The sequence below is a fragment of the Capra hircus genome, chromosome 1, assembly GCF_001704415.2.
Source record: "Capra hircus breed San Clemente chromosome 1, ASM170441v1, whole genome shotgun sequence".
Lineage (NCBI taxonomy): Eukaryota > Metazoa > Chordata > Mammalia > Artiodactyla > Bovidae > Capra > Capra hircus.
Window position 1 is genome coordinate 70,265,748 of NC_030808.1, and position 25,604 is coordinate 70,291,351.

The 25,604-nt window shown below is 45.5% G+C and overlaps 1 protein-coding gene across 1 annotated transcript in view; it reads right to left on the bottom strand.

The window, feature by feature from the left end:
* MUC4 (mucin 4, cell surface associated) overlaps window positions 1–25,604 on the bottom strand; it is a 49,972-nt gene that overhangs the window by 17,143 nt on the left and 7,225 nt on the right. Inside the window, 8 exon segments of the mRNA XM_013962852.2 lie at window positions 584–694; window positions 880–1,056; window positions 3,251–3,339; window positions 5,215–5,345; window positions 6,684–6,839; window positions 7,461–7,739; window positions 8,619–8,752; window positions 11,413–12,464. Coding sequence (XP_013818306.2) covers window positions 584–694; window positions 880–1,056; window positions 3,251–3,339; window positions 5,215–5,345; window positions 6,684–6,839; window positions 7,461–7,739; window positions 8,619–8,752; window positions 11,413–12,464 — 2,129 coding nt within the window.

Genomic DNA, 25,604 nt, shown 5'->3' on the forward strand with positions numbered 1-25,604 from the left:
GTGGAGACATGGGCAGCAAAGCCCCTGGTGGGCAGGCACAGGGTTCTTCCTTTCTTAAAGGTTGAGGGTTGAGACCCACCACTCTCAAAGTGCTAGGAGCAAGAGGCTGTGGCTGGTGGTCTGGGGACTAGGAGGCTACTGCCTTTACAGGGAGGAGGATGGGAGCACACATGTTCCCCTGGGCCCCATCCCCATCCCCTCTAGCTCCTTTGGAGGGTCTCTTCAGGATGACTCCATGTCTTCCCCCAGACAGCCTGCTAATCTGGGTCCCGGCTGACGAGGTCAGACCAGGCCTCCGCCACTGCCCTAGAAAGATGCCCCTATCAGCTGGGGCTATGGGCCAAGTGGAGACGGGGCAAGAGGAGCTCAATCAGAAATCCCTAGGATGTCAGCTGGAAGGGATGCTGGAAACTTCTGGTGTTACAAGATCAGGAAATGGAGGGGAGGTAGCTAGGAGAAAACGGGGATGAGAGCCTTCATTCTGCGGGTCCCACTGCTGGCGTGGAGCCCAAGCTGGTCCCTGACAGGGAAGGACAGAGAGCTCCAGAAAAGGCAGGCTTGAGTTGTCGGCGGACACACTTACCAAGTTGCCAAGGACTCTGCACTCTCCAGCCTTGGAGCAGCTCTCCCCAGGGTCCGTAGCAGCAGCACACGCCCCCGTGCCAGGAGGAGAAGCTGCACAGCTGCCTGCTGCCTTGCAACAAGCCCAGACATTCTCAGGCCTGGGATGCCTGTGGTGGGGGCAGCCATGGCGCAGGGGTGTTTCTGGGGAGGAACGGAGGGAGTCCCAAAAGGGAAAGGTCAGGCATGGCCAGAGGGAGAGTGAGTGGGCTTATAGGGACAGCGGGAGTGCTGCCAGAGACCAGAAGGATCTGTTACCTCTGCTGAACTGGAATCTTAAATCCAATACTCCCTGGATCCAGGAGCAAGGGCAGGAGATCTGGTTCCAGCCCCAGCTGGGCCACTGAAGCTGTCTCTTCAACCACTGCAGACACCGGAGACGGTAATCGGGCTTTTTTTCTCTGTGCAGCTTGTAGATCTGTAGCCCCCGGAGGCCTGGGGAAGAAACGGAAGAAGGGGATGTCCCAGGGCGTGGGGCCACAGGCTCTTATTTAGCTCTAGGGACAAGCAAAATTCATCAGCGCATCCTCTGTGTGCCACTTCCTGCACTCTGGACAGTCTTCCAGGGATGGGCCCAATGCAGATTGGCTGTGATTCCTCCCCAAAGGTCCCTCCGATGTGAGCTTCAGAGCCCTAAACTTGGATCTTAGGGTGAGATCCTGGGACAAGTGCTGGGCAGGGAGACCTCATCTGTACCCAACTCAGAGCCAAACCCTGGCCCAGGCTTCAGTGTACTCCATTCTCCGCCCTCCTGCCTGCTACTCTAATTTCCAGTTCTTTCAGTCCCCCAGACCAGCTCTTTCTTATGCACTTTGTATCCCAGTGAGTGATGCCACCAGCCACACGCTCAGACACTTGCACAGACATATCAGTGGCCAAAGCAACCAGGACAGAGGCCGATGTTCAGAGGCCAGCTGGGGAGCCACAGGGAAGCTGGCATGTGAAGCAGACACTTGCTCCAACAATATGAAACTGGGGGAGCTTCCCCTGTGTCCAGATGCCATCCTTGGAAAGTGGAGGTAACTGGGAGAAGAATCCCTGAAGAGCGTTTGAAATTTAAATAGACCTTTAATTATGCGCATGAGTGCTAAGTCACTTTAGTTGTGCCCCACTCTTTGCTACCCTATGGGCTGTAGCCTGACAGGCTCCTTTGTCCACGGGGCTCTCCAAGCAAGAATACTGGAGTGGGTTGCCATGTCCTCCTCCAGGGGATCTTTCCAATCCAGGGATCGAACTCGAGTCTCTTACGTCTCCTGCATAGAAGGCGGGTTCTTTACCACTAGCGCTACATGGGAAACCCAGACATTTAATTAACTGTAAGTTATTTACTGCCCCCCTAGCTGCCATGAGTGAGAAACAGGGCTCCAGAATACAGGAGAATTTAATAGGACATAATGTATCAGATTTTGATCCTATTCCCACACAAAAGAAGAAATCATCAAGATGACTATAGTTTGATTAGGTTTTGAAAAGGATAGTCATTTTATGATATCTGTTTGTGTATTTTCTCCACAATCAGGAGACATACCAGATACTCTCCCCCAACACACACACACACACATACACACACACACACACACACATAATCACATTGCACCCCTTATGTCACAAGCAGAGGCATCTGGATAGAAGGGCCTTAATTGGATAGGATGGAGCTTCCCTCATAGCTCAGTCAGTAAAAAATTCTCCTGCAATGCAGGAAACCCAGGTTCAATCCCTGGGTCAGGAAGATCCCCTGGAGAAGGACATGGCAACCCACTCCAGTATTCTTGCCTGGAGAACCCCATGGACGGAGGAACCTGGTGGCTACAGTCCATGGGGTCACAGAGCAGACACGACTGAACGACTAAAGCACCCATCTGATAGAAGCGCTTTCTCCACCAGATGGCACCAATGATCTGACTTGGCTTATGTTTACAGACTTTCTTGCCACAGAAGAAACAGAGCTGGATTTATGCTTCATGGTCCACATGGCTAATTTCTAATGCTAAAATGCCTCTTGTTCTATCACACTTTGGAAACTGTCATTTCTTTCCCTTTAGCGCCCCCAGGCAGTACAAGTCGTGGAGGAGGCCCGGGGAGCCTGAAGTACTGGCCTTCTTACCAAGGTGAGAGCTCTTTGAGGGCAAACCGAGTTGGTCTTTCTAAAAACGTTTTCATACTTCTGGCTCTTAGCACAGTCTCCAGCACGCAGCATGTACTCGATAAACGGTGACGGAATGGATGTCAGACCCGCTGGAACTCCTCTCCGTAAATACATTAAGAGATCTCATGTGGGTTCTCACCCAGCTCTGGGACAGGACACTTGGAGACTTGTCCTAACTGCCCATTCACGTCCCCGCCTCCTGCCATACCCGTGTCCTCACTTCCAGGATCTGGGCCCCTCTCATAGTCCTGCTAGCTTCGGGCTGATTCCAGGGAGGACAGTCTGCACTGCAAGAGGGTGCAGAAGGCATGTTGCTTCCCGGGCGGTGCCCAGGCCAGATCCCACCAGTGGGAGGTCAGATGGTATGGAAACATCCTTTTGCGGACATGCACGGGAACTGCCCTTTGAGGACTGTCACGGCACACAGAGTGGGAGACAGAAGAGGACTTGAGTCCCACCAGTCTGATAAGGTGGTGCTTTTACCTGAGTTGGAATCCAGGAATTGGTCTGGACGATACTTCTCCCATACTGGATGGGATGTCAACTGGCTGTTTTTGAAATACCCATCTCCACTGTGGGCAAAGAAAAGAATATCTGACCTTCATCACACACAGAATCCTTCCCCTTAGTCGGCAAGTTGCTCATTCATCCAGCGAGTCAACCAGCCAGTCACCCACTCTGTCCAGCCAGTCATTAGTTATCAGTTGGCCCATCAGCTATCGAGCCAGTTGGTCAGGCAGCCAGCCAGAATCACTGACCTCCTGTGCTAAGCAGGAGAGGGGAGGAGGCAGATGGAGGAGGGGTGGGAGGACCTAATTTATCTCACATCTGAGCACAAACTGCAGTGAACTGGTCCTGAGACAGGGGTTGAAAGCAACATCTCAGGCCTCCTTCTTATTAGTTTCCCTTCAACGAGGTGTCGGAGAGGTGGTGCTATAGGGGACGGTTGATGGTGCAGGTTAAGAGCTAGTCTTCGAGTTAGGAGGGTCCGGACAATGTGTGTGCCACCCCACCCCACCCTCCTGCCTAGGGGATGGTATTTAAACCCTGCACCAGGAAGGAGAAACCCGAGTGGGGCCTGAAGACTCTCTGGGTCATGCCTCAGAGCAGCCACTCAGATCCTTTCTCCTCTTTGACACGGGACAGATGACCTACATGGGTGTGACACCTTCCATGGGTACCCTCAGAATGGTGCGATTTTCCTAGCTAGTTAGATAATTCCAGTCCTTTCTCCTTCAGGGCATGTTCAAAAGCAAGTGAAAGCAATGTAATTATAGGGACAATCCCGAACACCTTCTAGGAGAAAAGCATTTACGGGAATTACCAGTAGCAGATTACATGGGACCTTCACAACCAACTGCACATACATCATGGTTGATAACTATTGTGTTAGAGAATGAGCCATTCCCACACTTGGGAACCCACGTCCGCAACCACAGCCCATCCATCTCTCTGCTCTCCCTCTTTGCCACTGACCCCACACAAGCTGTTGGTGCCTTTGGGTGACAGGTTAATTCTTAGCCCATCAGAAACTAGAGATTGTCATACTGAGTGAAATAATTCAGAGAAAGAAAAATATTGTGTGATATCACTTGTACATGGAATCTAAAAAGAAATGATACAAATGAACTTATTTACAAAACAGAAACAGACTCAGAGACTTAGAGAACAAACTTACTGTTACTAGGGAGGAAAGATGGGGAGAAGGGATCGTTAGGGAGTTTGGGATCGACATGTACACATTAGTATATTTAAGATGGATAACCAACGAGGACCTTCTGTATAGCACAGGGAACTCTAGATGGGAGTTCCTGGATGGGAAGGGATTTTAGGGGAGAATGGATACATGTATATGTATGGCTGAGTCCCTTTGCTGTCTACCTGAAACTATCACAATATTGTTAATTGGCTATATTTCAGTATAAAATAAAAAGTTTTAATAAAGTCAGGAAGGCAGATTTCAGCCTTATATTTTTTATTCAACTTTCTGCTTTGCCACTTACTTTCCAGCTCTTTGGGCAATAACTCATCCATTTGTACCTCAGTTTCCTTACCTGCAGAATGGATAATAAATAGTATCTCCTTCATGGGGTGGTTGTGATTGTCAAATGAAATAATGCCTGTTAGGTACTTGGTGTAATAAATGTTGACTGATACTTGACAAGTCAAGAGTGGTCAGCTAAAGTCAGTGGAAATCCTAGAAGTCAAAGCTCTGGGATTGATTATCACCATGCATGGAACTCGGATAGGAAAGGGAATGGCAGGGTGAAGCAGGATCTTTTCATTTGAGACAGAAACAAGTGGAAACCAGAATCAGCCTGAGTCAGAAGCATTGGCGAGGAAGAGTCCTGCCCAGTTCTGGGGGTCAGAGTGTGTGTGCGGTGCAAGCCCTGCTCTGCACCAGCTCCCATTATCTGCTCACGGCTGCCAGCCCATCCCTGTCCTACCTGGAAAAGCCCATCAGGACGGGGTTGCCTGGTCGCCCGCTCACATTCCACTGCATACCACCACTTTGGTAGAGAAACAGGGCGTAGGACCTGCTCCCATCCATGGAAAGGATGGCTTGGTAGGTGTTGGTCTGGGGGTTGGTTGGAAACAAACAGGGATGCCTGTGAGAGGTCTGGGGTGTCCCATCACCCATCCCACACCCCTACTCTGACACCCACATCACCTTTTCCTGACCTCTGAGAGCAAAGGCAAGTTTGGAATTTTGCAGAGACTCCACCCTGACTGTCAAAGCACCTGCTGTGGTGGATTTGCCTTCTTTGTGACTTCTTTTCAGCGAGGAAAGGTAGAGGATTCTGGGTTGGAATCCTGTTAGAAGAGGGTCTGTCTGAGAAAGCTTCAGCAGAGAGATCAGCCAAGACCTCAGAGGCTGAGAGAGGCCTGAGGAGCTCCCTTTGTGATATTTAAGGATATCGTCCAAATGTCCCCTCACCCTGAATAGCATAGAGGAACCATGCAGGTGAGACTGGAGGTTCTCTGAAGGCAGATTTCGAGCACTGTGCTTCCACACAGTGAGTAAGCAATGAACTTGCTGAGCCAATAAAGAAATGGGTGACTTTAGGTCAGACACAAGGAAGAACTCTGTTACTGCCAGAGTGGTGAGGCCCCAGAGGGAAGGCTAGGGGGAGCATGAGGCATGGCCCCTCTCCACTGGATGCTTTTCTGTCAAGAGCCAGAGTCTGGAGTCAGAAAAACCTTGGTTCCTGGCCTACCTTTGTCATCTGCTAGCTGGGTGACCTTGAGCAGTTGCTTAACCTCTCTAACTGTCATCTTTCTCATCTCTAATATGTGGATAATAACATTAGATTGAGCCATATAATATTGCCAATAGCCAGCCGTTTTGGGGGCTTCCCAGGTGGCGCTAGTGGTAAAGAACCTGCCTGCTAATACTGAAGCCGTAAGACACATGGGTTCCATCCCTGTATCAGGAAGATTCCCTGGAGGAGAGCATGGTAACCCACTCCAGTATTCTTGCCTGGAGACTCCCATGGACAGAGGAACCTGGCAGGCTGCAGTCCATAGGGTCACAAAGAGTCAGACACAACTGAAGTGACTTAGCACTTTTTACTTATTTTTACTTTTTTATTTTATTTTTTATTTTTACTTTTTACTTATTGCATCCTCCTCGTTTCAGTCTTCTAATACCCAGTGCTCTGGCTGCTGTGAGGCATGTGAGCAAAGCCCTGAGGCACCCCTGCCATGTGGTAAGTACTCAGGAACAGAGCAGGGGGAGTTGGAGGTGGTGGGGATGAGGGACAGGGAGGCAAAGAGGTGGGCTGGGAGGGAAGTGCTCTAATCAGCCATCTGTCCTTGACTCAGAGAGGAGTTTAGAAAAGTGGTCCCTGCTTAGGATTCTAGGATGCCTGACTTCCAGATGGTTCACAGGACACTGCCCACTGGTCCACTCAACCCCGATGGTCACCTGGGCAGGATAGGCGGGGACATGAACTCATGTGATCTTTAGTGTCCACCTGGCTTTGTAGTTTCTGGTCTTTGTTAACATATTAATTGAAGACTCCACCTTCTGCACTAGTGTGTTGTAGTCATCATAGAGAGTCTCATATTCCTAGGAAAAGAAGGCAGATATGGAAAAGGAAATAAGGATCCCATCTCAATACTCCTGAGGGACTCCCCCCCCACCATTTTCTGCTCACTTTAGTCCCCCCTTGTCTCCCATCCTTCCCCCTCCCAGGCTTATGTTTTCAGTTAGTGACCTGAAGATCAATCTGCAGGGAAACCTGGGGTGTTATGAAGTGGATAGTCAAGACCCAGAAGCCCAAGTCTTCTAACTTGAACTTGCGCATCTCTTAGCATAAACTGGCTCTGATGGTGCAGCCACCTGCATCCATTTGTACCTCTCTGGGTCCAACAAGAGGCTCTTTAAGACAGGTGTGTGCTTCTCCACATTTGGACCTCCTACAGTGTCTCGTCCATGGCCAGGGCACGATCAGTATTTGCCTGCAGTAGCTTTCACTACACTGAGAGCTCTCTCTGAGTGGAATCATTAACCGAACCCAGGAGCACTCGCAGGGGCCCTGCTTGACTTGGCCTTATTAGGATGAACCCCCTGCAACCTCATTCTAAAACCAAACAGTGGATGGCCAACCCATAGCCACCACCTATAGTCTTCCCATGGTTGTGTCCTAATCTATTTCCTCCCCACCCTCATATAAGCTTCAGTTCTCACCCACTGACAGGAGGGTTCCGACAGCAGGAACACTTGCACGACCCTCCACACAGGCCTTTGTCTCTCCTTGCTGGCTGCTGGAGAACCCTGTGTGCTGAGCTTTGAAAGGCCCACCTGGTAAAATATGGTTCCCCGGCTGCTGGAGAAATCAGCATCGTCCCAGAATGGAGCCACCATGGCCACAGAGTCCCAGGACGAAAAGCCTCTAAGGGGAGGGTTGAGGTAGGAGAAAATCTGGTAGTCTGACTTTGGGAAAACTATTTGGCCATTATCTGTGAACTGAGCACAAAGGTTCCTCTGGTCAGCATTCAGGGAGGGAGCATCCCAGAGTTGGGCCAGCTCCTGGGGTTCATGAGAGTAGAACTTGGAGATGTCAACAACCCCTGGAAATGAATGGTCTCATCCATCTCCCTGCCTGCTGGGAGAGTCCCAGTACATAGTTTTCCCACAAAAACTCTTCATTCTTAGGCCAGTCCTCACATCTTAAGAGCTTCCTGAGGTAGTAGGTTTTGTCCTGCTTCAGTGGCAGACCCATCCATAGACCAGCCCACCAAAGAGCAGAGGCCTCTGGGTAAATCCCCTTGGCCCCTGCCCCTGAAACTTGTGCCATGTCAGTTAGAGCTGAAAGAATTTACACTCTCACTCCATCACTGTTTGGCTTTCTCACAGCGTGTCCTGGCTCAGCCCCCTTGTCGAGGGCCAAAACTGCCATTCAGCCCTCTTCTATGAGACATGAAGTACTTGGACCAGGGAACCAGGAAAATAATTACAGAAAATTTGAACAGCCTCAGTTGAGTTTCCCTAAGTAGGGCTTCCTACTCAAAAAAAAAAGGGGGGGTGGGGGGCCATGCAAACAGTGGAGAGATTACGGGGCCTCAGGGCCTCTTTACTGAGGCGACAACACTCTGTCCACATGTGTGTGTGGCAGGGGCAGGGGGCAGGGTGTAGCCTCACTGCTTCTCTTCCTCAGCTGGTGCCTTGTCATTAAAGACAGTGTGTGTAAACAGAGCCAGTGGCAGAGACATAGGAGGGTCCTGACAAGCGTCATAGTCATAGCTGGTCATGGGCACAGGGCCATCTTTGAGCCCTGGAGGGGAAGCAGGGCCCGTGGAATGCAAGTCATGAGTCCTGTCCTTTGGGTTGCAGTTGGGGACTCATGTAGAGGGAATTCCAGAGCAAGGAGCCAAGCAGGAAACCGATCTGGGGCTTGAAAAGTGGTGAGGTGAAGTCCACGCTCCTCCTGACAAACTCCTGGTCTCCAGCACTTGGCCCGTAGGGGAAGAGGAGAACACCTGGGTCGGTACAAAGAGGAGCAGGAAGTTTTCAAGGGCCCCAAAGTCATTAAGGCTGGTAGGGCATTTCACCTCCAAGAAGCCTTTCCGGATGACCCCATGGACTGTAGCCTGCCAGGCTCTTCTGTCCATGGGATTTTCCGGACAAGAACATTAGAGTGGGTTGCCATTTCCTACTCTAGGAGATGTCCCCGACCCATGGATTGAACCAGTCTCTTGCATCTCCTGCATTGGCAGGCAGATTCTTTGCCACTGAGCCACCTAGGGAGCCCGACACTGCTCTCCCGGGCTCCTGCAAATTTCTTCCTGACCCCAGCTGTGATGGCATCTACACGATCTGTTATCTACAAGATTCCCTCACACATCAGCCTTGCTTCTCGGCACTTTTCACCTTATTTCTGGTAACCCCAAATTCTTCACCAGTACTGCTTTTCCTGTCCATGCCTTTATTCCAGCTGTTTAGGCCCTCCTGCCTGCATGGGGCACTTCCTCTCCCCAGTTCCTATTTACTCTTTCCAGGAGGCCTCCTCTTCACCTTGAACCCATCCCTGACACTCCCTCAGGGCCTTCCAATAAGTGCACCTAATATCCTGGGCTTGTTCCTCTAATGGCATCTACTGAGGAGGAAGATATGTCTCTCTCTAAACAGCCCCTTGGTCATTTCTGTATCTCTAGCTCCTAGCCCAGCACCATGTGCAAAGCCAGCCCTCAGCACCCAACTCTGATGCTCTTGCGTTGTCCCCTGTAGGGCTCTTCTAATTTGAAACAACATAGTCTGTGAACAAGCAGGATGAGACTAAGCACTCAGTTACTCATCCCTATCAAGGGGATAGGGAGAGCAGCTGGACTTCCCATGACCCAGATGGAGCAGTGGAGAGATCCACAGAACCCCCAACAACTCACAACAGCCGTTATTGGTAGATACAATCCAGCTGCCACAACTACAACCACCACGTCTAGCTGCATCCTCTCCCTCCCAGGGCGGAGAGGCTCTAGCTCTATGGAATCACTTGCCTTTCCCAGGGTTAGCAGGGACTGATGCTGCTGTGGAGCGGGTGCCTGTAGAAGTCCCAGCAGTGGAGGTGGTAAGGGTCTGGGGGGTTGCTGAGGGGAGGGATGCTCTGCTTCCCCTGCAGTCTGCCCGCTGTGAGGCTGTGGTTTTTCCTGGGCAGGCGGGGAAAGAAGACTGGAGTGGGTCTGACAGTCAGACAGTAGTAGAATTTACGAGAGTCACAGACTTTAGGAGCTGGGACAGACAGCTAGAAACCTGTGTTCTGGTCATCCCCAAACCACCCTTTGCAGAAAAGCAGTTATCTCCTGGGGTAGAGGGGATGGTGAGCCTGTCACCCACCATGCCTGCCACTGACTTCATCTTCTCATGGACCTGACTTCCAGCCTGGGAGTGCTAGTTCAGGTCCTCTCTCAGGCACTCCTCTGGGCCAAATGAGCTAACTGGGCCACTGTAAGAGACCAAGACCCCAGAGGCCCCCCTACCTGATGTCTCAGCCTTCACGGTGGAGCCTGTGAATGTTGGAGAAGTGCTGGTAACAGACAGAGGAGGGGGGTGACTTGTGAATCGGGTGCTGGGGCTCCAGGTGACTGCAGGGCCAGGAGCTGATTGAGAGAATAAAGAATTAGTGGTGCTTGTTATGGAAAGTGAGGGGCCAACTGAGGTTCCCAGGGTGGTGTCGTGGTGAGTTGGTGCTGTCCACAGTCCCGTGACGGTGGTAGTGGACTGAGTTGTGTGACTGTCCCTGGAGGGTGCTGGGGTGAAGGCTGTCACTTCATCTGTGGTGGGTGTACCCTGAGGAACACTTTCGGAGGTTGAGTGTCCACTTGGTTTGAATGAAGTTGCAGATGAGGCTGTTTTGATTGTGCTCATCACGGGGGAAAATAAACTCATGGTTTGGGATTCTTGTATGGTCTGTGTACCTTGTGTGGACACTATTTGAGAAATAGCTGATGATTCTTGAGCAGAGATGCTGGTAGACAGTGGGGTTGACTGCCTTGTTGGGACTATTACAGTTTGGATGAAGGAGATACAGACATGACTGTTTTGAAGGTTTCAGTCATTCTGGAGCTTGTGCTGCTGCTAAGAATACCCCCAGCGGTCTCTGTCCCTCGTGTCGCGTGAGTCTGGGAAAAGGCTGAGATGCGCTCACACAGCGGTATGTGGCTAGTTCCCTGTTTGTCTATTGTTGAGACTTTAGACGTAACTCAAGAAACACTAGCAGGGGAGGTGGATGCTCTTTCTGTGATCAGTGTACTGGCAGCTACTGGTGTTGACGATGGTTGTTTTTCTGACTGAGTTGTGTGGCTGTCACTGAAGGATGAAGAAGTGAGTGTTGTTGTTTTATCTGGAGTAAATATCTCACGAGAAACATCTGTAGAGATTGAACTTTTAGTATAGGGCCATCCTGCGGTCTTTGTGTCTTTGCTTTAGTGAGAACGGAAAACCATCCTCCACTGTTTGTGGAGTTGAAGAACTGGGAGAATGAAGTAGATGGTACTGATGACTGCCATGGTGTAGAAGCTTTGGAAGTGAATGGAGAAGAACTTCCAGTTACAAAAGGGGATTTGTCTATTGTGTTTCTTACAGTGCTATCTGTTGACCTTTTTGTTCCTAATATTTTTGATGTTACTGCAGGTGTGTACCTCACATAGGGTGGGAATGAAGTGGTTGTTGTACCTGAAGAAGATGTCCTCTGGGAAGTGTCTTCTGTAGATTTGTGTGCACATGTCGATGATGAGAGAGTTGATGTTCTCACAGCTGTGACAGTGGTGGTTTGGGCTCCACTGGTGGTTTTCATACTCAGAGTCTGGTGGTTCTGAGAAGACATTGATGCTTTCCTGGTAGAAGTGGAAGAGGGTAAGGTTGATTGTTTCTCTGGTCCGTTTGTCATTGACACTGTGGAGACTGGAAGGATATGTCTCGGTAGAGTTGGTGATGTGTTTCTCGGGTTTCCTACAGTGGTGTCTGCTGAGGACTTTGTCCTCCATATTTTTGATGTTACTGTAGGTGTATGCCTCACATAGGGTGGGAATGAAGTGGTTGTTGTACCTGAAGGGGATGTCCTCTGGGAAGTGCCTTCTGTAGATTTGCGTGCATGTGTCGATGATGAGAGAGTTGATGTTTTCACAGCTATGATGGTGGTGGTTTGGGTTCCACTGGTGGTTTTCATGCTTGGAGTCTGGTGGTTCTGAGAAGACACTGATGTTTTCCTGGTAGAAGTGGTGGAAGGGGGTAAGCTTGATTGTTTCTCTGGTCCAGCTGTAATTGACACTGGATGGATATGTCTCGGTAGAGTTGGTGATGTGTTCCTCGGGTTTCCTACAGTGGTGTCTGCTGAGGACTTTGTCCTCCATATTTTTGATGTTACTGTAGGTGTATGCCTCACATAGGGTGGGAATGAAGTGGTTGTTGCCCTTGAAGGAGATGTCCTCTGGGACGTGCCTTCTGCAGATTTGTGTGCACGTGTCGATGATGAGAGAGTTGATGTTCTCACAGCTGTGACAGTGGTGGTTTGTGTTCCTCTCGTGATCTTCATGCTCAGAGTCTGGTGGTTTTGAGAAGTTGCTGATGTCATTGGAGATGTATTGCTTACATTTGATGGGGAGAACGTTCTGTCTGTTGAGGTTGGTGCTGTCAACATTTTTGATTTTGTTACAAGCATGTGACTCACACCGGATGAGACTGAAGAGATTATTTTGCCTGAAAGGAATGTCTCAGGGGTAGTTTTCAATTGTATTGCATGTCCACTTGAAGAGGATGAGGTAATGACTGCCTCACTGCTGTGATGGTGGTGGTTTGGGATTCTTCCTTGGTCTTTCTGAGCAGAGCCTGGTAGTTTTGAGAAGATGCTGATGTGTCCCGAGTAGTGGAACTGGAAGAAAATGCCTCCAGCTGCCATTGAGACTGCTGAGGTGACTGGATCAAAATTGCTGGTAACAGAGGGTGATATTTCCTTTGCTTGACCTACAGTGATGTTGGCTGAGGTTGTTCCTGTCATCAGTTCTGATGATGTGGGAGGTGTGTGGCTGATGCTGGAAGGGGACAGGTCCTCAGTAACACTGCTTGTCGGACAGTGTCCGCTTGTCAAAGATGCCCACTGTGTTTGGGCAGCGCCTATAAATATAAGATACAAGGACTCATGAGACAAGAGTTTCCTTCTGTGACGCTGGAGTTTATAACACAATTGTTTTTCACATGTAGCACTCTATATCACAGTGCTTCATAATGAATGGCTGCAGAATTATTAAACCATGTCTAAGACTTCTTTTCTTGTGCTCTAAAATCACAGATTTTATTTTCTCAGGCTCCAAAATTATTGGCAGCAGTGACTGCAGCCATAAAATTAAAAGACTCTTGCTTCTTAGAAGGAAAGCTATGACAAACCTAGACAACATATTAAAAAGCAGAGACATCACTTTGTGGACAAAGGTCCATATAGTCAAAGCTATGGTTCTTCCACTAGTCATGTATGGATGTGAGAATTGGTCCATAAAGAATGCTGAGTGACAAAGAACTGATGCTCTCGAATTGTGGTGCTGGAGAAGACTCAAGGAGATCAAACCAGTCAGTCCTAAAGGAAATCAATCCTGAATACTCATTAGAAGTACTGTTGCTGAAGCTGAGGCTCCAATATTTTGGTCACCTGATGAAAAGAGGTGACTCATTAGAAAAGACTTGGATATGGGGAAGTTTGAGGGCAGGGGGAGAAGGGGGCAACAGAAGATGAGATGGTTGGATGGCATCACCGACTCAATGGATATGAGTTTGAGCAAACTTCGGGATATAATGAAGGACAGGGAGGCCTGGTGGACTGCAGTCCACAAGGTCATAAAGAGTTCGACATGATTTAGCAACTAAACAAGCTTTCTACCAATACTGTGCCACCTAGTCATAAATAATACTGCAATGAATGTCTTTGTGCTAACATTTTCTCCATTACCATAAATTTTCTGGCTTTGGTCATTGAAACTGGCTCAATACACTCCTACTTTCCCCATATAAGGCTTATATGGAAGCCAAGCTACATGAGCTTCCATCTTAGAACAGTGTTTTAATTAAAATACACACACCGTTTATTCAATCACAAAATTTCAAATTTTTGCATATCTTATACAAATATTGTTCAAACACGATAAAGGAGATGAATAGCCTTCTGTATTTTTCATAGCCTCTTTTTCTTTTCCTTAACCTAGTGTTCATCTCTCAGTTTTCCTTCCCATCTGTCTCCTAATCCCATCTCTAAAACGTTTTCACTCCCCGCCTCCACCCCCACCCCCAGCAACAATCTTATGTTCTTTTTCTTTCTCTCTCGTTGTTGTTGTTTAGTTGCTAAGTCATGTCCAGCTCTTTGGGATCCCTTCAACTGTAGCCTGCCAGGCTCCTCCATCCATGGGATTTCCCAGGCAAGAATACAGGAGTGGGTTGTCATTTCCTTCTCCTGGGTATCTTCCCAACTCAGGAGTCGAACCCATGTCTCCCGCATTGGCAGGAGGATTCTCTGCCATTGAGCCACCAGGGAAGCCCTTCTCTCTCTTGTATCTCATCTCAAACACCTAAGAATTTTGCTGACCCATCAGGACCTTCTTCAAAAAGCAAGAAAAGGGAAATATTGTGAACTTGTGTATCTGATACCTCCCATGACTAGATATATGTACTGCTGACAGTACACGTCAATTACTTGTCCTGTCTCACATGACTTTGGTTATCAGTACAAAGCATTTGGGAAGCCACCAGGGAAGCCCAAGAACACTGGAGTGGGTAGCCTATCCCTTCTCCAGCGGATCGTCCTGACCCAGGAATCGAATCAGGGTCTCCTGCATTGCAGGCGAATTCTTTACCAACTGAGCTCCCAGGGAAGCCCAAACCATTTGGGACCGCACCTAATAATACAAGAGAATTTATGAGGACTCAGTGTATAAGTAACTCCCTCTTCTCTGGAATAAATTTTTTTCGGGGGAGGACTCTCTTATATTCAGATATATATTTTTTATTTCATTTTACTGTCATCTTTTTGGGTGGTCCCTCTACCTACAATCCAGAACTTTCCCTACTTTGCTTTTTAACTGGGAGTAATATGAGTTCTGGTTATTTGTAAAATCACGTGAGAGGTCCTGAAAACAGACCAACCTCAGGAAGCTGTTTCTCAAGGCACCATTGCCTTACAATCGCCAGCAGGCCTGCAAGTAGGTGAGGCACAGAGCCGGGCCTAAGCTCTTTTGGATACATTCCTGTTACTTTCTTTTTCAATCAGAAGGGGGGAAATCAATGTAATAGTAATGAATATGCGATAACGAATCCACCTTTGATTGCATTAGTCCAACACAGTCATAAAATATAGCTTTTACTTTTATTTTTAATCAGAGGAAGAAGCCCAGGAAGACAATAGTGCCTAGGGCCCATGAAAGTCATTGGATGGCCTTTTTTACAGATGTTCTCGACAAAAGTCTACACCCAGTGTTAAAGAGAGAGGTGGTAATAGTAGCAATTTGTTGATGACAAGCTAATTTCATTTTATATTTTACATTAGTTCAGGTACATTATCTGATTTTTTTCCCCAAACTACCTTTAATTTAAAAAAAATTTTCTTTAAAAAAACACAGAACTAACATTTTTTTGATTCAACCCTTAGGTTGACAATAAATTTTTTTCAATACAATTTGTTGTATACAACAGTGAATTCAGTTTTAGTAAATTTGCAGTATTTAGTTATTTACAGAAATACCTTTCCCATTTATCAGGAGATGTTCTCTTAAGTAACATGAACATTAAGGCTAAGACACTACTTTTTCTTTGAAAAGAGCTCTTTTCTCCAAGGGGAAAATAGCCAGTTTTTCTTTTTAATTAATTAATTATTTTATCGAAGGATAATTGCGTTACAGAATTTTGTTGTTCTCTGTTAAACATCAACATGAATCAGCCATAGATATCTATATACATCCTCTCCCTTTTGAATAGTCTGTTTTTTAAAATACTTTCACGAAGGGGGTGGATTTTTCATGATTAACCAGATTCAAAACACTCCTCTAAGGTGCTGAGTGCTCTGACATTCATTCGAGGCCTTGAAAGTAATTTTGTCAGCTGTGAGCGTGTGTTTGTGCTCAGTCACTCAGTTGCAACACCATGGTGGTAGCCTGCAAGACTCCTCTGTCCATGGGATTCTCCAGGCAAGAATACTGGAATGGGTTGCCACTCCCTTCCCCAGGAGATCTTCCCCATCCAGGGATCAAACCCGCATCTCCAGGGTCTCCTGCACTGGGAGGTGGATTCTTTACCACGGATCTACCTGGGAATTTGTCAACTACCTACACTAATTTTAAAAAATCCCGTAAAAGGAATGTGCTTTTGAAATGAAAAAGCATCATCGGTTTTCCCCAAAGAATTTGAATAAAATCAAATTTTAATATTTTTTATTTGAAATGGCCAGTCTTCTTGCTAAAGTTACCAAATACTCCTTCCCTTAAGAGTGCACGGAGAGACAAAAAGATGAAGACAAATTCCTTCACTGTGGAGAGTAAATAGTCTCCTTGCAGGAGGAAAGCACTCGGTCTCAAGGTGTGGTGTGCATTCCTAGGTTGCCAGGCATCACCGAGGCTAAATGATCCCACGTTAGGTCTGGTCAATAAAACTTGTACCAGGTCAGAGGTTTAGACATGCCTGGAAGGAGGCTTAGAAAAATGCTACAATAAAGACTAAGGGATGGAGGAGCAGGATTCCTGCAGAGTAAGGTGGCCTGATCAGGGATGCTTCAAACAGTTAAGAAAAAAAAAAATCTCAAGAATATAACAACTTATAGCCATCTTCCTTATGAGGAAAGAGGCAGGATTAGACTAGAGAAGTGACCAGACTATTTTAAACTCCATGGTGTAAAGGAGTGTTAACTCTTTCAACCTGAATTATAGCATTTTTTTAAAAAGCAAATTAAATTTCTACCTTTTTAATGTTTATTTTTATATTTCTCCCAATTTAGCAGAAACCTCATGAGTAAGTACACATACTCTAGCCCTGGCCACATCATAACATGATGTTAATCTAATTGATCATGGCTAGTTGTTGTTTTTTTTTTCCAGTTTATTTACCAGGCAGAATGTTTAAATTTCAACCTGTTTTATTTTAAATATTTGGCTGCACTTGCACTAGCTACAGACAAAGCCTCAGCCAGCCAGGAGAGTGTATCATCCTCCTGAATTTTATCTTTAAGGTCCACAAGTCTTCAAAACCAAAAAGAAACCAAGAAACCTTGAGTCTTTTTTTCCTCCCTCAGGAACACACTTTTTAAAGTTTCTATTAGCCCCCTTGCTGTTCTCAAAAAAAAAAAAAATTAACTTCTGTGCTTACAACTAGTTGGAGGGATGTAGTTCACAGCGAGACAAACTTCTAAAGAAGAATATAGGTTTGAGTGCCGTTCCTGGAGTTGCCCACAACTTCACCACTTTCTCTTCTTAAGAAAGCAATTTGATGGATAAACAAGTTCCTGCTGTACAGTAAATGGAAGTATGTTAAATATCCTGTGATAGCCATAATGGCAAAGGATATATATGTGTATAGCTGAGGCACTTTGCTGTACAGCAGAAGTTAATACGACATCGTTAAGTCCACTATACTTCAGTACAACTTTGACTTTCAAGTGAGTGAAAGTGACTATGAATCAGCTCTAATTAATTAAAAGTGACTCACCCTGTAGCTATAATTTGTTGAAAGTGACTCACCTACTATTTATTAATAGCAACTAATTACAGGTGACACGCTTCTAAGCTGGTATGGATAAATGCATGGATTGAGCTGCAGACCTGTGTTAGAAAGTCCTTGGGTTTCTACTTCACCCAAAATGACTCTGCTTCAATTTTATTTTATTTTTTCAGTACCACAAGTATTTATTGAGCACTTATCTGAGCAATCTGCTTCAACTTTAAAAGGGGACTTCCTTTATTCAGAATAATGAGTAGACTTGTTTATAGGATTCCATATTCTATACTTGCTCTCTCCTCAGTAAATTTGCAAAACTTGGTTTCTCTAGTTTGGATTGGAAGACATACCTCTGCAATTATCATCAGATATTATATTTCCCTAAGAACATAAATAAAAGCAATACTCTGTCATCTGGATTTGAGTCACCAGACAGATGCTATTTACATACCAAACTTACTAAACTTATTATAGATTCTCAGCAATTAAACCTTTTCAGAACCTGCATCACCTCTGTTAAAATCAATATCAGTAGCAAAAGTTTTATGGTTGCACAACTCAAATTCTTAAGTAAAGGTTTTTGTTTGTTCACTGATGAAAGTAGTGCAGCTCCATTTCCAGCAAAATGGCAGAAGAGATGCGCCTTTACAAAACCTGCAAATGCCAGATAATGTATAAGAAATGTTTTCTATAAATTGAGTATCTTCTGCATAACCTGGAATTCTCAGTGAAAAGATGGCCTAGGAAAACCAGGAAGAAAAAAAAAGAAAAAGAAAGCTGAATGAACAATATAATTAAGAACAGAGTTCAGTAATAGAAAAAGAGTTGAAAACAGAATTAATAAGGCCAAAACTTGGTTTTTTGGAAGACAAAATAAGCACACTGCTAGCAGAAGGAAAGATATAATAAAGATCAGAGCAAACATAAATGAGATAGAGAATAGAAAAACAATAGAGAGAATTAATTAAACTAAAAGTTGGTTCTTTGGAAAGACCCAATATTGATAAATTTTTACCTAGACTGACTAAAGGAAAAAAAAGAAAGAAGACTCAAATTACTAAAACTAGAAATAAGAATCGGGACATTATTACCAATTCTACAGAAATTTGAAGGATTATAAGAGATTACTATGAACAGTTATACACCAACAAACTGGATAACCTAGATACAATGATCAATGTGTCTCCTAGAAACACAAAATCTATCACGACTAAGTTATGGACAAATAGAAAATCTAAATAGACATATAACTTGTAAGGAGATTGAACCAACAAAGAAAAGCACTGGGCCTGATGGCTTCACTAGTGAATTCTACCAAACACTTAAAGAAGAATGAACACCAATCCTTCTCAAACTTTCCCAATAAGTTGAAGAGGAAGGAATACTTTCTAACTCATTCTTTTAAGCTAGCATTACCTTGATACTAAACCCAGGCAAAGACACTATAGGAAAAAAAAATGATATCCCTTATGACAATATTCCTTATGAACATTGATGCAAAAATCCTCAACAAAACAACAGCAACCTGAGTTCAGCAGTATATTTAAAGGATTATACACCATGACCAAATGAGATTTATTTCTGAAATGCAATATTGATTCAACATAAGAAACTTGATCAATGTGATATATCATATTAACAAAATGAAGGGGGGAAATGACATGATCACCTAAACTGATGCAGAAAAAGCATTTGATAAAATTTGACACTCTTTCATGATAAAAAGCCTCAACAAACTAGAAGTATAGGGAAACTACATCAATATAATGAAAGTCATATATGAAAATGCCATGGCAAATATCGTACTCAATGGTGAAACACTGCAGTGTTTCTCTTTAAGATCAGGAACAAGGCAAGGGTGCCTATTTTCGCCACTTCTATTCAACACAGTACTGGATATTAGTATTAGTCACTCAGTCGTGTCTGACTCTTTTCAACCCCATGGACTATCCCCTCCAGACTCCTCTGTTCATGGAATTGTTCAGGCAAGAATACTGGAGTGGGTTGCCATTCCCTTCTCCAGGGGATCTTCCTGACCCAGAGATCGAATCTGGGTGTCCTGTATTGCAGGTGGATTCTTTACCATTTGAACCACCAAGGAAGCTCTATAATACAAAAAAATTATAGCCCAAAGGTCAAGCAATACAAAATTTAATAAATATCAAGAAGAATCCAACAGTTAATAGAATAAAATTCTAGCTAGTATCTACTTTTGTGTAAGTAGAAGATTATCATATAGAAAACTTGTTCTATTAAAAGTATCTTCTAGAAAGGGAAGAAATTATAAAGAAACAGGTTATGTTAGAGATCTAGTGCCCTCCTTTTACAAATTAGAGACTGAGACTCAATCTTAATAAGTAACTTGTCCAAGATAAGTACTGGCAGTTCTAGCCAAATCAATTACACAAGAAAAAATAAAATAAAATAAAAGGCATCCAAATTGGAACGAGAAATAAGTAAAATTATCCATTTGCAGACGAAGATGTGGGACTATTGGAACCCTTGTTCTCTGTTGGTGGAAACATAAAATGGTATAGTCAGGATAGCAGGAACAGTATGGCAGTTCCTTAAAAAAAATAAAAATAGAATTACCATATGATCCAGTAAGTCAGTCCTCTACATCAGCAAAAAAAAAAAAAAAAAAGTTTTCTGGTGGTAGTGTTTTTGTTAGGGACAAATATAAAGTACCTAAGAATAAACCTAACAAATGATATGGCTAATCTTTATGGACAAAGTTAAATGATATTGAAATGTATTAAAGAAGACATACTCGTTATATAAAAACTGTAAAATATAAATCTTTGAAAGACCAAACCGCATAATCTTACCCAATCACATTGGTATGTGTCCTTCTATAATTTTTCTTAGCTTTAAAAAATACATAGTTACCTAGTATACATAACTTTGCATTCTTTTAAAAATTTTTATCTGATATAATAAGCATTTCTTCATGTTTTTATTCTTTGTGCAGATACCCTGAAGAAAGACAGACCTTTTCTATCTTGGATGGCAGTTCTTTGTCTTCCTCCGTTTGTAGGCCTGGAAGAGCTGGCTCAGGGGGATTGGGCCAGCTAAGGTCAACAGCAAGATCTTGGATGTCTAGGTAAACACCACTGACTAGGCTCTGGAGGCCTCCCTTCACGAACAAAGCCACTCCCTCAACCTGAATACTTGCATTGTTACCATTCCCATCTCCCTGCAAACAGCAGTAGCACTGGGGCAGGTCTCTCTCCTAGAGCACTTCCTCCATTGTGTCCTGCTATAACCACCTCTCTGTGAAATAATGGGAGCTCAAGAATCATGTACCCTTTGCTTGTACACTTTTCCTTAATAAACCTTACTTTATGTTCTTTCCATGTGTTGCTAGTGTGTTGGGAGTGGAGGGGAAGGGAAGAGAGAGAGAGAGTCTGTGTCCCTTGTGGAACACTGGACATCATTTTTACATCAAATAATATTCCCATATTAACTTATTGTTGGACACTTAGCCTGTTTCCAATGTATTGCTATGATAAAGTTTTGATGACTATCTTTCTGAATGATATTTTGTTTTGTTTTCTTTCTTCAGCTCATTTCCTCAACATAAATTTCTGTAAGTAGAATGACTGGTTAATGCTTATAAAAGTCTTCATGTCATGAGTGAAAGCTGAAAGCGTTAATCACTCAGTCGTGTCAACCCCATGGACTGTAGCCTGTCAGGCTCCTCTGTCCATGGAATTCTCCAGGCATGAATACTGGAGTATCATTTCCTTCTCCAGGGGATCTTCCAGACCCAGGAATTGAACCCGGGGTCTCCTGTGTTGCAGTCAGATTCTTTACCATCTGAGCCACCGTGGAAGCCCCATGTCATTAATACATATTGCCAAATTTCTCTGCAGAAACGTCATGCCAAAGTATAGTCCCATTGGCAGTGGATGAGCGAGAATGGCCCAATATCGTCTTCCTTTGAGAAAAATCTTGTCAAACAGGGCTGTGTCCTTTTGAGCCTTTAGAGAACTTGCTAACTATGAGGTGAGTGGATTAGAGCCTCCTGCTCCAGCATGTCACCCACAAAGTTTCAGCTTTCTGCTCTTGTTTTCTGATTTGTGGGGCTCTTCACCAGCTGTGCCTAGGGCAGTGGAGAGCCAAGGAAATCACCCAATGGCAAGATTCACCTTGAAGAGAAAATTGACTCACCGGTGGGCAGCAGTGCCCTGAAAGGTGTGTAGAAGCTGGAGGAAAGAGACAGAACCATTCGCCTTGCTGTCCTGTGCAGGGAGCCCAGATTTGTGCATGTGTCCGCCTCAGAATGGGCACAGCCCCCGAGCTCATGCGGACACAGCCGCAGTCCCTCTCACAGAGGAGGAGCGAGGATGTATGACTTGTTGCTCACAGAGAGCTGGGGCTGCACTTCCCAGGTCAAGGATGAGGATGTCGTCCTCTCAGACATTCTTGGCGACTAAAGGCTGAAATTTCTGAGAGCTTTCTTTGTTGGGGGTGATTTCAGGCTTCTGCCCCTCTGTGGTCAGGATTTGACAGCTGAAGCCTTTCCAGAGCCGTCCTCAGAGGTGGTGGGCTGGTGTTAGATGAAGGATGTGAAGGCCGCTGGAGTCCTGCTCTAGGAACTGTGGCAATGGGATGGTGGCTGCGCTTCGTGTTCTCGCTGTTATCTTAGAGGAAAAGAGACTGTGGCCACTGTTGTGTCTGCTGGGTATTTTCCTCCATTGTTCCTAGAATTGAAGATGAGGAAAGATGCTAATTGCAAATGCCCTTACGATGACTGGGCCCATTGGAATGATGGCTGGCGTACGGGAATTACTTCCCAGACATCTGTTGAATGGATGAGCTCAAGGTATCCTCATGTCCTGGTTGGTTCCTTCAGCTGAGGTTGGAGAGAGGGTTAAACGGCACCTACTTCTCCTGTGACTGTCACAGGGGTCCAGGAGCCAGGAGGAGACCAATACAATGGCTGCAGTCTAGGAAGCGTGAACACGGCTGTGGCAAAAGGTAGTCAGACTCCTGAGGCTTCCCTAGGCTAGGAAGGTGTGCCTGCCTTAGTGGGGGTCAGGGAGAGATGAGCTCCAAGACCAAGATGGTGGAAGCTGGAGATGGGGGCATTGAAAAGGAAAGTTGGAGTGGTGCCAGTAAGCTGATGATCAAAGTGGATTGTGACACTTTTTGACTTGGTTCCAGAGCTTCTGGGATTATCATCAGGGTAACCTTGGTATTGCCACACCAGATGCTTGGAGACATTAGATTAAATAACTTGTGGTGATATCCAAGGTAAAGAAATGGTGGTCAATAGGCATTGTTTGGGATATGACTTTGGTGCGTATAGTTGGAAAGAAGAGACAAAGTTCTTGCTTTGAAGCCAGCTAAAAAGATGAATTCTAAATGATTTTATTTGATGTTATTGACATAATTTTTTTCCATCAGCTCTAAGAAGGTGGCTCCATTTACTGATGAGGAAAAGGAAGAAAGGCTTAAGAAACCTGTAACAACATCAGTGATTTTTCCATTGTCTTGGTTCCCTCAGAACACAGGTCAGCTGGTCTTTGACTTGAAGGAGTAGAGAATGAAGTGGGAAAATGATATGGTAGTAGCTATTATGATTTAATGTTTGATTGGTTGTTTTAGCTGTGATTCCAGACAAACATGGTACCTCTGATGCCCCCTAACAAGGTCCTTTCTGAGGCTGACAGGGACACGTCAATGGAGACAAGGCCACAGAGTACTTAAGAGTGTGAGTTCCACAGATTCACAGATATAGAAAACAAACTTATGGTCTCCAAAGGGGAAGAGGGGAGGGATAAATTAGGAATCCAGGATTAACAGGTATACACTGGTGGTGGTTTAGTGGCTAAGTTGTGTCTGACTCTTGTGACCCCATGGACTATAGCCTGTCAGGCTCTTCTGTCCATGAGATTTTTCAGGCAAAAATACTGGAGTGGGTTGTCATTTCCTTCTCCAGGGGATCTTCTGGAGCTGGGAATCAAACCTGGTTCTCCTGCATTGCAGGCAAATTACTGCATTGTAGGCAAATTCTTTACCGACTGAGCAAAGACTAAGAGAAGCCTAACAGATACACCCTCAGTTCAGTTCAGTTGCTCAGTCATGTCCAGCTCTTTGAGACCTCATGGACTCCATCATGCCGGGCCTCCCTCCATCACCAGCTCCCGGGGTTTATTCAAACTCATGTCCATTGAGTCAGTGATGCCATCCAATCATCTCATCCTCTGTTGTCCACTTCTCCTCCCGCCTTCAATCTTTTCCAGCATCAGGGTCTTTTCCAATGAGTCATTCTTTGCATCAGGTGGCCAACGTATTGGAGTTTCAGCTTCAGCATCAGTCCTTCCAATGAATATTCAGGACTGATTTCCTTTAGGATGGACTGGTTGGATCTCCTTGCAGTCCAAGGGACTCTCAAGAGTCTTCTCCAACACCACAGTTCAAAGGCATCAACTCTTCAGCGCTCAGCTTTCTTTACAGTCCAACTGTCACATCCATACATGACCACTGGAAAAACCATAGCTTTGACTAGATGAACAGATACATACTGCTACATACAAAATAGATAAACAACTAGATCCTACTGAATAGCACAGGAAATTATGGTCAATGATCTTTCAATTAACCATAATGGAAAGGAGCATGAATATAAATATACACATATATGTATATATATTCTTTATATAACTGAATCACTTTGCTGTATACCAGAAACTAACACAACATCGTAGATCACCTATACTTCAATTTTTTTTTAAGTGTCAGTTTCAATGTCAAACTGACCAACATTCACATGTAACTTGGACAAGTTACTTGACCTCTCTGAGTCTTGAGGTCCTTATCTATAAAAGTGGGATGAGGGTTGCTGCTGCTGCTAAGTCGCTTCAGTCGTGTCCAACTCTGTGCAACCCCATAGACGGCAGCCCACCAGGCTCCCCTGTCCCTGGGATTTTCCAGGCAAGAACACTGGAGTGGGGTGCCATTTCTTTCTCCAATGCATGAAAGTTAAAAGTGAAAGTGAAGTTGCTCAGTCGTGTCCAACTCTTCGCGACCCCATGGACTGCAGCCTACCAGGCTCCTCCGTCCATGGGATTTTCCAGGCAAGAGTACTGGAGTGGGGTGCCATTGGGATGAGGGTAGATGCTAGTAATACCAAGGGGTACAGTATGTAAAATAGTTAGCCCAGTATCCAAACTCAATAAAAGGCACTCTGCACTGCCTGCTGTCTTGGTCTCTACAAAGTTCTGTGTGCATGGTCAGTCGCTTCAGTCACGTCTGACTCTTTTAAACCCCGTGGACTGTAGCCTACCGAGCTCCTCTGTCCATGGGATTTTCCAGGCAACAATACTAGAATAGGTTGCCATGCCCTCCTCCAGGGGCTCTTTCTGACCCAGTGATCAAACCCAATCTCTTGCGTCTTCTGCATTGGCAAGAGGGTTCTTTACCACTGGTGCCACCTGGGAAGCCCTGAGAGCCTGGCAAAGGCAGCAGTCCTTGTGACCGTGTCATTAGGGCAGAAGGTCAGCTTGCTGATGATTTTACCACTCCCTTCCCAGATCTTTGCTGCTACCACCAGGCCATGCCATAGCACTTTCTGCTGGGACTCCTACAGCCAGTTCTTTCTGCTGGGACTCCTACAGCCAGTTCTTAACTGATTTCCAATTCACCCTTGCCCCTTTCCAATCCATTTCCCTCCAGGAATCCAGAGCAGCCATTCCAAAGTTCAAACCTGATCATATCATTGCTTTACCTATAACCCTGTACTGTCTGCCCATCTTGTGCTAAGTGCTAAGTCACCTCAGTCGTGTCCAACTCTTTGCAACCCTATGGACTGTAGCCTGCCAGGCTCCACTGTCCGTGGGATTCTCCAGGCAAGAATACTGGAGTGGGTTGCCATGCCCTCCCCCAGGGTATCTTCCCAACACAGGGATCGAACCCGAATCTCTTACGTCTCCTGCATTGGCAGGCAGGATCTTTACCACTAGCACCACCTGGGAATCCCATGTCTGCCCATTTTGGTTCCTTAAAATCCACACTCCATTTCACCATTTACAAGGTCTTACCACATCTGGATCTGCCTACCTCTTTCAAGTACTCCTAAGGACCAATGTCTCTCCTTACCCTGCACGTCTTGCCCTGCCTGGCTCACGTTCCCTCTCCCTCCTCCACCCC